Raw genomic sequence first — 12127 nt, forward strand, 5'->3', positions numbered from 1 at the left:
GTCATGAAAAAAAACAGAGCCACCCCTTTAAACGCTGGATGATGGCCTTTATGGTGGAGACAAACATGAAACAACCAATAACTGGACTTTCGTTGAATAATTGAGTGTAGATATAAATTATATAAATATATCAAAGCCTTGTTTGTAGTCATAGCCTATCTCTGTTTTTAGAGGCCAAACCTTTCTCCAGAGCAGTCGGCCACATAAAGTACTACGCTGAGATTAATATATTTTTGTTGTGCTAATTCTGTAAAGCTGTTATTAATTAAAAGGACTAACACAACTGTCTGGCTGACAGAGGAATGCCGCCCGTTGTTTCTATGGAGACCGTCCCTGCGAAAAAAGAATCCGGGGGGACTAGTTGCTGTGCTGGGAACAGCAACACATAATCAATCTATACTCCTCGATCTTGTCCTATTCCCGAACCCTTGGAGTTGTCACCAGTGTAAAACCAGTGAAGGCAAAAGTACAGAGTGGCAGTTGCACAATTGCCTGATGACTCAAACTGAATTATTCCGCTGCTCTTTGTCCATTACATACTTCAGTCTGAAACTGCCATCGTTGAAGTCATTTGTGGTGACATCAAAATAAGGGGTGTTGCACAAAACATTCATAAGCAATTGGATCATCTCTAACCAATCAGAGTATCAAACCCAATGATGAATATTTAAAACGCTGCTTTGCCCACGTGTGTTCTGGCTCTGGCCCAAACCATCCGTTTCTAGGACCAATCACAACTGTTTGAATGTGTTACCATTTTAGAAATCGTTAGGAAGGTACTCAGATCCTGACTCATTGTGGAAAAGAAACTGACGTCCGTGGGCATGACGTAGCATTTGGCTGGAGCAAGGAATTTGGGTAGCCAGGCGAGTAGCACAGTACATTGAAACATATTTACCACTATATGTGTTAAAACACAACATGAAAAGAATAAAGGCTTTTTAGTATAGGCTACTACGCATATATTACAGCTATATATCTATCATCTATATAAGTATCAGATATGCTATCGGCTATGTACAGTGGCAAGAAAAAGTATGTGAACCCTTTAGAAATACCCCGATTTCTGCATAAATTGGTCATAAAATTTGATCTGATCTTCATCTAGGTCACAACAACAGACAAACACAGTCTACATAAACTAATAACACACAAACAATGATGTGTTTTCATGTCTTTACTGAACACACCGTGTAAACATTCACAGTGCAGAGTGGGAAAAGTATGGATTTAATAACTGGTTGACACTCCTTTGGCAGCAATAACCTCAACCAAACGTCTTCTGTAGTTGCGGATCAGACCTGCATAGCGGTCTGAAGAAATTTTGGACCATTCCTCTTCACAAAACTGTTTCAGTTCAGCAATATTCTTGGGATGTCTGGTGTGAACTGCTCTCTTGAGGTCATACCACAGCATCTCAATCGGGTTGAGGTCAGGACTCTGACTGGGCCACTCCAGAAGGCATATTTTCTTCTGTTGAAGCCATTCTGTTGTTACCTTCTGTGTTTTGGGTCATTGTCCTGTTGCATCACCCAACTTCTGTTGAACTTCAATTGGCAGACAGATAGACTAACATTCTCCTACAAAATGTCTTGATAAACTTGGGAATGTATTTTTCCGTCGATGATAGCAAGCTGTCCAGGCCCTGAGGCAGCAAAGCAGCCCCAAACCATGATGCTCCCTCCACCAAACTTTACAGTTGGGATGAGGTTTTGATGTTGGTGTGCTGTGCCTTTTTTTCTCCACACATAGTGTTGTGTGTTCCTTCCAAAAACTCAACTGTAGTTTCATCTGTCCCAGAATATTTTGCCAGTAGCACTGTGGAACATCCAGGTGCACTTTTGCAAACTTCAGACATGCATCAATGGTTATTTTGGACAGCAGTGACTACTTCCATGGTGTCCTCCCATTAACACCATTCTTGATTAGTGTTTTACGTATCGTAGACTCGTCAACAGAGATGTTAGCATGTTCCGGAGATTTCTGGAAGTCTTTATCTAACACTTTAGGATCCTTCTTAACCTCATTGAGCATTCTGCATTGTTACCGTGGACTGATGAACATCAAGGCTTTTAGAGATACTTTTGTAAGCCTTCAACGGCTTTGTGCAAGTAAAAAATTCTTAATCTTAGGTCTTCTGAGATCTCATTTGTTTGAGGCAGGATTCACATCAGGCAATGCTGCTTGTGAATAAGCTCAAGCTCAAATTTTGTGAGTGTTTTTTTATAGGGCAAGGCAACTTTAACCAACATATCCAATCTCGTCTCATTGATTGGACTCCAGGTTAGCTGACTCCTGACTCCAATTACCTTTTGGAGAAGTCATTAGCCTAGGGGTTCACATACTTTTCCCAACCTACACTGAATGTTTAAATTATGTATTCAATATATATAATAATTTGCGTGTTATTAGTTTAAGCACACTGTGTTTGTCTATTGTTGTGACTTAGATGAAGATCAGATCAAATTCGATGACCAATTTATGCAGAAATCCAGGTAATTCCAAAAGGTTCACATACTTTTTCTTGCCACTGTATCTATAAAGACACTAAGGCTAAATACCACTCTTTGAAGTCAGTTCAAACGGCCCTGAAGTGTCATGGTCACCACCAGTGGCACTTGTCTGTGCGCTAACCCTCAACAACAAGACCCACACCACAGTGCCACACTCCCCTCCACTGCATGAGGTCTGGTCTGCCCCAAAGGCTATGTTGAATGTGTGTCACTGTGACTGACGAATGACAGAGGGGGACTGGGACACCACTGGCTGGCTTGAGAATCACCCTCATGGGCTGACTGGGATGAGATAACTTCTTTCAAGACTGCTGGAATATTTATTGTATAATACGGTAAGAGTTGTACTATACTGTATCTAATCAGGTTATTAAGATTGAAATATATACCCAATGGTTGTTGAGAAATGTGAAGGATGACCCATGCAGAGACTAGAGCAAGGGGAGGATGAAGAAGGAGGATTAGAGAGATGGCAGGGAGCAGATCAGACTTAATGACTGTTATGTGAGAGAGGGAGAGGTTGAAGGCTGAGGCAGAAGCAGAGGCTGGATGAAATGAGAGGACTATCTCCGCCTCTGCTCTCCAAACAGTTGCTCCATGGAATCCCGATGGTGATAGGTCCAGCCCATATCGAATGGCCATTAGCAGTGTCTGAGAAATGGCCAGAATACCACTCTGTATCTCTGTGTATCTGTCTTTGTCAGCAGCCAACTTGGGAGGGAAATTACGAAGGATTTGTGGTGTTCAGATTTGTACGCCTATCAATGGTCTGGTAAACAAAATATTGACCAGATGTCGAATAATTGGAAATAAGTAATTAAAAGACAAAAAATCTACTCAAATGCATTCAAGATTTTCTTGCTACGTGTTTTCCACAGCTGTTCCTCAAGTCAATGGCTCCATCAAAGTCTTATGGATATCAAACATGCGCTCTGTCTGGCATGTGTGTGTTGCACTATATTCTCTTATAACACAGCTTTACTCAAATCGGAGCCTACTGCATTATTTGAACTTCAAATCACACACCTGTACCCTACTGTGTACTGATGGCACCTTCACTATTCTGAACACTGAACCTAAACCTCCTGGAACCTCCTAATTACACTAAATGTGGAAGGAAGACACAATATTTATCAATATGACAATGCACCTACTGTGTTTAATCATCACATATTTGATGTTCAAAATTGGTGGTATAAACTAGTGTTCTTGAGGATGTTGCTTATGTCAGGTTAAATGAAGGGGTTTTCCTAGCTGGAGTCAGATTGAAGCAATGTAGGCTATGGCAAATGTGCACCATTCAAACAAAGTCATTGTAACACTGTAATATTTGTGGCTTCCTAGGCCTGCAACAATGTAACATTCTCATGGCCATGGGATCCTATTGTACTTCCATGTATCCTTTTATCTTTTGTATGTCACTGATAAGTAGTCAGCCATAATGACATAGGGATAAAACACCAGTCATGTTTCCTAGAACATCTGTCTAAGTAGCCTACACTAAAGCAACCGCATCAGCTCTCAGCCATATTGGAACAGCCCATTTCGGGAGAAAATGAACGCCTGCCCTAGCTCCTACACATGCACGCCCACCCGGGAGAAAATGAACGCTTGCCCTGGCTCCTACACATGCACGCCCACCGCTCACACAATTAGAGCAGGCACGGCCCTCTGGTACGGTAATCTAGCGCTCCCTGCTATTTCCATAAAGCGCGACATGCACTCCGTAGCACTATGACATTCAGGAACCCCATATACAGCGGGCTATTATTCAGGAACATGTGTTACACATTCCCATATTGATCCCCGAAAAATACAAACATCACAGAGCCTAAATCGATAGACAATTACCCACAGTATTTTTGGTTGTCCATTCAAATCCACGGTAGTTACACATTGGGACATATTATCGAGAGTGGTTATTTAGGGCAAATGTTGTATTTCCCTTGACTCCCCAGCTGTTGCTAGATGATATCCCTTACATGGACTGCCGATTGACCATGCGGCTTTGCCCTAGCCTAGATATAGGTCAAATGTCTTTCAAAGCACAGGCACACAGGGAGGCTATTTAAAAAAGCCGACAAATAAAAACAGTCATGGTGAATACCATTCTATTATATTTTGTCTGCCTATTGATGTTCGAATTTATAATCAAACTATTCACACAGCCTAATACCATCCTTTCTTCACTGTTTCCAAAAAATAAATCCCACAGTGCACTCCCTAAAAAGGCCGACAGTGCAATTAGCTAGAGTACATATTTGTCCTCCTTTTGCAGGTGTGACAAAAAGGGTGAAAAGCGTTCAAATTGAGCACGCCCGAAATTATCTGTGCGTGAGTGCATAAAATAGCATATGCAATACATGCAGTTAAAGTCAAAAGGCTACTTACTCCATGTTTCACCACCGGCCCGTTTCACCAACTCAGCTGTATTCGACTGAAATGTGTATTTTGCCTTTATTATCAACAGGAGTAGCTCGTCTTTCTCAGTAGCCCACTACCATCAATTTCGGTCTACGGACCCCCTCCCCTTCAATCAGAGAGGTGAAGTCGAGAAATGTGCTATGTCCCTCCCCTGTAGATGGCTTTGATGGGGAGCAACGCGCGCGTCCCGCAGATTTGGCAACACACAAGACACAACCCTTTAAATCAATGGCCCAAATAATTATTCGCCTTTGTTAATGCGTTCACAATAACTTCTATACATTTCACAACGCTTCTCCCACCATTCCCTGTTTAATGAGGATGTATTTTGTTCCGCGTTTGAGCTCATACGCCGCAATGTTGAATCGTTTGTTCGCAGCGCGCTCGACTGAGGTGAGGAGATACGCCCCCACATGGATAAAAAAAAAATACTGTGTAGGCATAGAATCGATATAGCTCGACTTTATTTCTCGCACATCAATTAATTTATTTAGGAGATGAAAACTGTTAAACATGACAAAATGTTAAACATAGGCTACCTTATGCAACCTATGATGTACAGCGCATTCGGAAATGTTTAGACCCCTTGACTTTTTCCCTCATCAATCTACAACACAGTACCCCATAATGACAAAGCAAAAACTGGTTTTTAGAAATGTCACATCTACATAAGTATTCAGACCCTTTACTCAGTACTTTGTTGAAGCACTCTTGGCAGCGATTACAGCCTAGAGTCTTCTTGGGTATGATGCTACAAGCTTGGCACACCTGTATTTGGGGGAATTTCTCCCATTCTTCTCTGTAGATCCTCTCAAGCTCTGTCAGGTTGTATGGGGAGCGTCGCTGCACAGCTATTTTCAGGTCTCTCCAGAGATGTTCGATCGGGTTCAAGTCAGGGGCGTTGTCTTGGCTGTGTGTTTAGGGTCGTTGTCATGTTGGAAGGCGAACCTTCACTCCAGTCGGAGGTCCTGAGTGCTCTGGGACAGGTTTACATCAAGGATCTCTCTGTACTTTGCTCCTTTCATCTTTTCCTCGATCTTGACTAGTCTCCCAGTCCCTGCAGCTGAAAAACATCCCCACAGCATGATGATGCCACCACGATGATTCACCATAGGGATGGTGCCAGGTTTCCTCCAGACGTGACCCTTAGCATTCAGGCCCAAGAGTTCAATCTTGGTTTCAACAGACCAGAGAATCTTGTTTCTCATGGTCTGAGATTCCTTTAGGTGCCTTTTAGCAAACTCCAAATCGGGGTGTCATGTTCCTTTTACTGAGGAGTGGCTTCCGTCTGCGACTCTACCGTAAAGGCCTGATTGGTGGAGTGTTGCAGATATGGTTGTCCTACTGGAAGGTTCTCCCAACTCCACAGAGACACTCTGGAGCTCTTTCAGAGTGACCATCGGGTTCTTGGTCACCTTCCTGACCAAGGCCCTTCTCCCCCTATTGCTCAGTTTGGCCGGGAGGCCAGCTCTAAGAAGAGTCTTGGTGGTTCCAAACTTCTTCCATTTAAGAATGATCGAGGCCACTGTGTTCTTGGGGACCTTCAATGCTGCAGAATATTTTTGGTACCCTTCCCTAAATCTGTGCCTCGACACAATCCTGTCTTGGAGCTCTATGGACAGTTCCTTCAACCTCGTGGCTTGGTTTTTGCTCTGATATGCACTGTCAAATGTGGGACCTTATATAGACAGGTGTGTGCCTTTCCAAATCATGTCCAATCAATTGAATTTACCACAGGTGGACTCCAATCAAGCTGTAGAAACATCTCAAGGATGATCAAAGGGTCTGAATACTTGTGTGAATAAGGTATATATACATACATATATATATTTTTTATACATTTGCAAAACATTTCTAAACCTGTTTTCCCTTTGTCATTGTGGGTTATTGCTGTGTAGATTGATGAGGAGTAGGTTTTATTTAATCCACTCTAGAATAAGGCTGTAATTTAACAAAATGTGGAAAAGGGGATGGGTGTGAATACTTTCCGAATGCACTGTATCCTAGACTACTCACCTGTTAGCCTACACTACAGCATTTAAAGTTGTCTAGGCCCTATCATCAAAGTAAGGAATGGTACCATCATTGAGAGAGCTATTCATTTTTTAAACTTTGTCCCATAGTGTGAAATATACTTAAAAATAAAGTTTTATTTTATAGTGCATTATATATATATATATTTTTTACCTCTGAGTCAGTTAAGAACAAATTATTATTTTCAATGACGGCCTAGAAACAGTGGGTTAACTGACTTGTTCAGGGGCAGAACGACAGATTTTTAACTTGTCAGCTTGGGCATTCGATCTTGCAACCTTTCAGTTACTAGTCCAATGCTCTAACCACTAGACTACCTGCCGCATTAACCAGAACTACATTACCACGAGGCCTTAGTCAACCTGCACTGTTAAACAGATGATCATTTTCATACTTGCAAATGAGTCGCTTCAGAGGACATTGACATTTTTTTTCTCTCTCCAAGCTAACAATCATGGGGAACCATAAATACAGTCAAATTGTTGCTGGGTTAAAACAGACGACACTTTGTACAAAGACAGTGTTACCTCCAGACAAGAGGTTCCCAAACGTTGTTAGACAAGAGGTTCCCAAACGTTGTTCCATCAACTTCCATGGACCACTGGTGATCTGCCAGGTGCAAGGGTTTAAGTGGTTTGTGTGATGGCTTTCAACTACTTTCATTGCAATGATATATTATTGAAACTAAAGTCTCTTAAAGGGGCAATCTGCAGTTGCTAAATCCATTTTTGGACTTTAGATGTCATGCTTTGTACCCATTGATTCTTGAAGAATATAACAACTGTCATGCCCCATCAGAACCCAAAATATAAGCTTGTAAACAAAGTAAATGTAAACAAACACTATATAGCCTCAAAGCATGGTTAAAACTATCACATTGATATCGTGGATAGTCAGTCCTTGCATTATCCATAGTTCTGTCTTTGAATTTGAGAGTGGTTGTATTTGTCCTGCCCCGTCCCTCAGCTTCTTACTGAAACGGGCAGGGAAGACACTTTGTTATTGTTTCAACTTCTGATTGCCGCTTTAATATGACCATTGCTCTCTTAAGCCAGCGCCCACTTTCGGCCTACCAGTGCTATTGTTTATGGTGTGACACCTTGTGACTCTGATTTCAGTGATTGATGAATTGATAACTGGACGCCATACTATGTGTGTCCAGTAGCATAAATAGGTCACTTAGGTCATAGGCCTACATGTGGAAAGGGATAGTGCACTCAAAAACGGTATTTTAATATTTTGTTCATTGGCTCACTGTTAACTGATAGTTTAATCGTTTTTGAGTGAACTATCACTCTTTCAAACATCAATACAAATATATTTGGAGGGGGCGAAATTAAGCATCTCAAATTATTGGTGAAATAATGATTCATCAATGTTGATAATATGATGTTAAAGTCATATTAGTAATTCAACATTTCTACGTAAATTCTCTTAAAAGTCAGCTAATGAGAAATGATTGTATGTTTTACATATATATGTGTAAACTCAACAAAAAAAGATAACTTGTGATACAATTAAATCAATTCAATTGATTTACTCTAGGTCAATTATGACCTGCATCATTCACTTTATTTCATTGGCCTGGAAATAAGTAAAATAAATACTTGTTTAACTCAGCTTCATTATTTTCAGACATGATGTGCATCATAACACACAATGAGGTTACACTGGTTCTCATATTAAAGGCTCCTACAGGGTTGGATTCTCCTCGTGGCTCTAATGCAATACTGTGTTGCAGTGACCATCAATCAACCAAGACACTCCATTGAGTGGATGAAACCGCCACCTACTGGAGATTTGTAGCACAATCTTAAACAGGGTCTCCTGCAGAGTTGTATGGTGTGCACATTTTTGTTCCACCCCAACTCTAAATCACCCACTTCTAGTAATTAGCTGCACGTTAGGGCCTTGATTTGCTGAATCAGGTGTTTTACTGCAGGGATGGAACAAAAGCCTGCATACTGTAGCTTTTCAGGAGTAGGGTTGGCCTATTGGGCGGCGCACAATTGGCCCAGCGTCGTCCGGGTTAGGGGAGGGTTTGGCCGGGGAAGGCAGTCATTGTAAAATAATAATTTGTTCTTAACTGACTTGCCTAGTTAAAAAAAATGGATACACAGTGAATATATTGATCAAACCATTTTGCCTGTAGTTAGCGTAAGAGCCCAACTCCCGTGGAAACATCTGCGCAGACTTGCACAGACACAGACTTCAATTGATTTTTACCCAAGCATGACACACAAATAGGAGAATGCACTTGCTTTGGAGGGAAAAATGTCAAAATGTGTCAAATTGAAGGATTACGTCAGAGAGTTAGTTATTGGTAAAAGACTTCAAAGACCATCCAAAGCCTTACTATATAAAATCAAATCACTTTTACCCAGCACTGTTGTAAAGCACGAATAGCCATTGTTATTCAGTCTGCAGTGTTCCTATAGTTAAATTTTTCCAAATATTTACACCTATCAACAATCACATGGATTCCATTCCCCCAGTAACCTTATCTGTTGCTGTAATGCAGCTCTTTGCTGTGTGTATAGCCATATCTACTGTCTACTGCCTGCTGCATGCTGCATCTATCCCCACCACCACCAATGATCCCATCAAAGGATGGGACAAAAAGCGGCTTGACTGGCTTGCTGCTGGCTGGCTGCTGGCTGGCTGGCTGCCGGCTTGCTGCGGGCTTGCTGCGGGCTGGCTGCCGGCTGGCTGCCGGCTGGCTGCCGGCTTGCTGCCGGCCTGGGGCCAGCCCATACAGAGAATCAAACACCAAACAAACACAATGGGCTGTTCACTGTCTGGCTGGCTGCCGGCTTGCTGCCGGCTGGCTGCCGGCTGGCTGCCGGCTGGGGCCAGCCCATACAGAGAATCAAACACCAAACAAACACAATGGGCTGTTCACTGTGTTGTGTTGGCTACAAAATACAAGAGCTGATAATTTAGTGTCAAGCGTAGTTGCATCAGATTCAGAACATATAAGCTACCAGTCCAGATGCATCAGATTGTCTTGCGATAGATAACAAGTAATCTCCTACGGTTTGATGAGAATAGCTAATGTGTCGTTTTTTTCTTCTTTAAAACGCTAAAACATATCTAACCCAACAGTGTCCACCAGAATAGTTATGTTAGTCCACTCTAAATCATAGAACCAAGACAATAGTCCCCTATACGATAGCTTAAAGTTGTCAGGTGCGTGAATGAGGACCCAAAAGCGAATTAACAAACAGAGTTTCTTTAATGATGAACACACGTGGGCTCAGATGGACAGGTAGATTCCGACAGGACAGGACAAGGTTGCAGCAAACACGATGATAGTCTGGTTCAGGCATGAGACACACAAACAAGAATCCGACAAAGACAGGAGCAGAAACAGAGAGAGATATAGGGACCTAATCAGAGGGAAAAAGGGAACAGGTGGGAAAAGGGGTGAATGAGGTAGTCAGAGAAGACAAGGAACAGCTGGGGGAAAGAGGGACAGAAACGGTAACCTAGTACGACCAGCAGAGGGAGACAGGGTGAAAGGAATGGACAGAAACAAGACACAACATGACAGTACATGACAAAAGTTAATTACCCCAGACAATTGTTGCATTCTTGAGGGGGGAATCAAGTCTCTATGCGATGACTAGTACGATGCATAATGCCCCCCCCCCCTTCTAAATTTAATAGGGCTTTATTTGCATGGGAAACATGTTTTTACTTTGCCAAAGCAAATTACATAAACAATTATCAAAAGTGAGAACACACAAAACAACATCAACAAAAAACTATTAGAAATTAACAGTAAACATTGCACTGACAAAGGTTTAAAAAATATGAAGACATTTCAAGTGTTATATTATCAGCTACAGTTTGTACAGTTTTTTAGCAATGTGCAAATAGTTGTAGAACAAATAGTAGGGGAACATAAATAAACAGGTAAATATTGGTGGTATTTACAGTTTTGTTTGTTGTCCACCGGTTGCCCTTTTCTCATGGCAACGGTAAGCACAGCCGCTAGCTGCCCAGTGACACGAGCACACACACAAATTACTTCTATGCTCGCTTTGAGGCAAGTAACACTGAAACATGCATGAGTGCATCAGCTGTTCCAGACGACTGTGTGATCACGCTCTCCGTAGCCAATGTTAGTAAGACCTTTAAACAGGTCAACATTCACAAGGCAGCAGGGCCAGACGGATTACCAGGACATGTACTCCAACTGGCAAGTGTCTTCACTGACATTTTCAACATGTCCCAGACTGAGTCTGTAATACCAACATGTTTCAAGCAAACCACCATAGTCCCTATGCCCAAGAACACTAAGTTAACCTGCCTAAATGACTACCGACCCGTGGCACTTACATCTGTAGCCATGAAGTGCTTTGAAAGGCTGGTCATGGCTCACATCACCATTATCCCAGAAACCCTAGACCCACTCCAATTTGCATAACGCCCCAAAAGATCCACAGATGATGCAATCTCTATTGCACTCAACACTGCCCTTTCCTACCTGGACAAAATGAACACCTATGTGAGAATGCTATTCATTGACCACAGCTCAGTGTTCAACACCATAGTGCCCTCAAAACTCACTAAGCTAGGGACCCTGGGACTAAACACCTGGCTCTTCAACTGGATCCTGAACTTCCTGACGGGCCGCCCCCAAGTGGTAAGGGTAGGTAACAACACATCCGCCACACTGATCCTCAACACTGGGGCCCCTCAGGGGTGCATACTCAGCCCCCTCCTTTACTCACTGTTCACTCACGGCTGCATGGCCAGGCACGACTCCTACACCATCATCAATTTTGCCGATTACACAATGGTAGTAGGCCTGATCACCAACAACGATGAGACAGCCTATAGGGAGGAGGTCAGAGACCTGGCCGTGTTGTTCCAGGACAACAACCTCTCCCTCTACGTGATCAAGACAAAGGAGATGATTGTGAACTACAGGAAAAGGAGGACCAAGCACACCCCCATTCTCATCGACGGGGCTGTAGTGGAGCAGGTTGAGAGCTTCAAGTTCCTTGGAGTCCACATCACCAACAAACTTTCATGGTCCAAACACACTAAGACAGTTGTGAAGAGGGCACGACAAAGCCTATTCTCCCTTAGGAGACTGAAAAGATTTGACATGGGTCCTCAGATCCTCAAAAGGTTCTACAGCTGCA

General features: G+C 42.5%; 2 protein-coding genes across 4 annotated transcripts in view; both read right to left on the reverse strand.

The window, feature by feature from the left end:
* LOC110490953 (paralemmin-1) overlaps window positions 1-5356 on the reverse strand; it is a 72820-nt gene extending 67464 nt beyond the window's left edge. For 2 of the 3 annotated variants that reach the window (XM_036952535.2, XM_036952292.2), the window contains exon 1: window positions 4905-5355. In XM_036952535.2, coding sequence (XP_036808430.1) covers window positions 4905-4909 — 5 coding nt within the window. In that variant the 5' untranslated portion in view covers window positions 4910-5355. Of the gene's footprint in view, window positions 1-4904 lie in introns of all 3 variants that reach the window. The other variant, XM_036952453.2, reaches the window with a different exon arrangement.
* A 4964-nt stretch (window positions 5357-10320) lies between these two features.
* Window positions 10321-12127, reverse strand: part of LOC110491485 (uncharacterized) — a 446987-nt gene continuing 445180 nt past the window's right edge. The window contains exon 7 of the mRNA XM_090191231.1: window positions 10321-10459. Within this exon, the coding sequence (XP_090047357.1) occupies window positions 10411-10459 (49 nt within the window). The 3' untranslated portion in view covers window positions 10321-10410. The remainder of the gene's footprint in view (window positions 10460-12127) is intronic.

Source organism: Oncorhynchus mykiss, chromosome 1 (assembly GCF_057628025.1).
Source record: "Oncorhynchus mykiss isolate SJ-2025 chromosome 1, ASM5762802v1, whole genome shotgun sequence".
Lineage (NCBI taxonomy): Eukaryota > Metazoa > Chordata > Actinopteri > Salmoniformes > Salmonidae > Oncorhynchus > Oncorhynchus mykiss.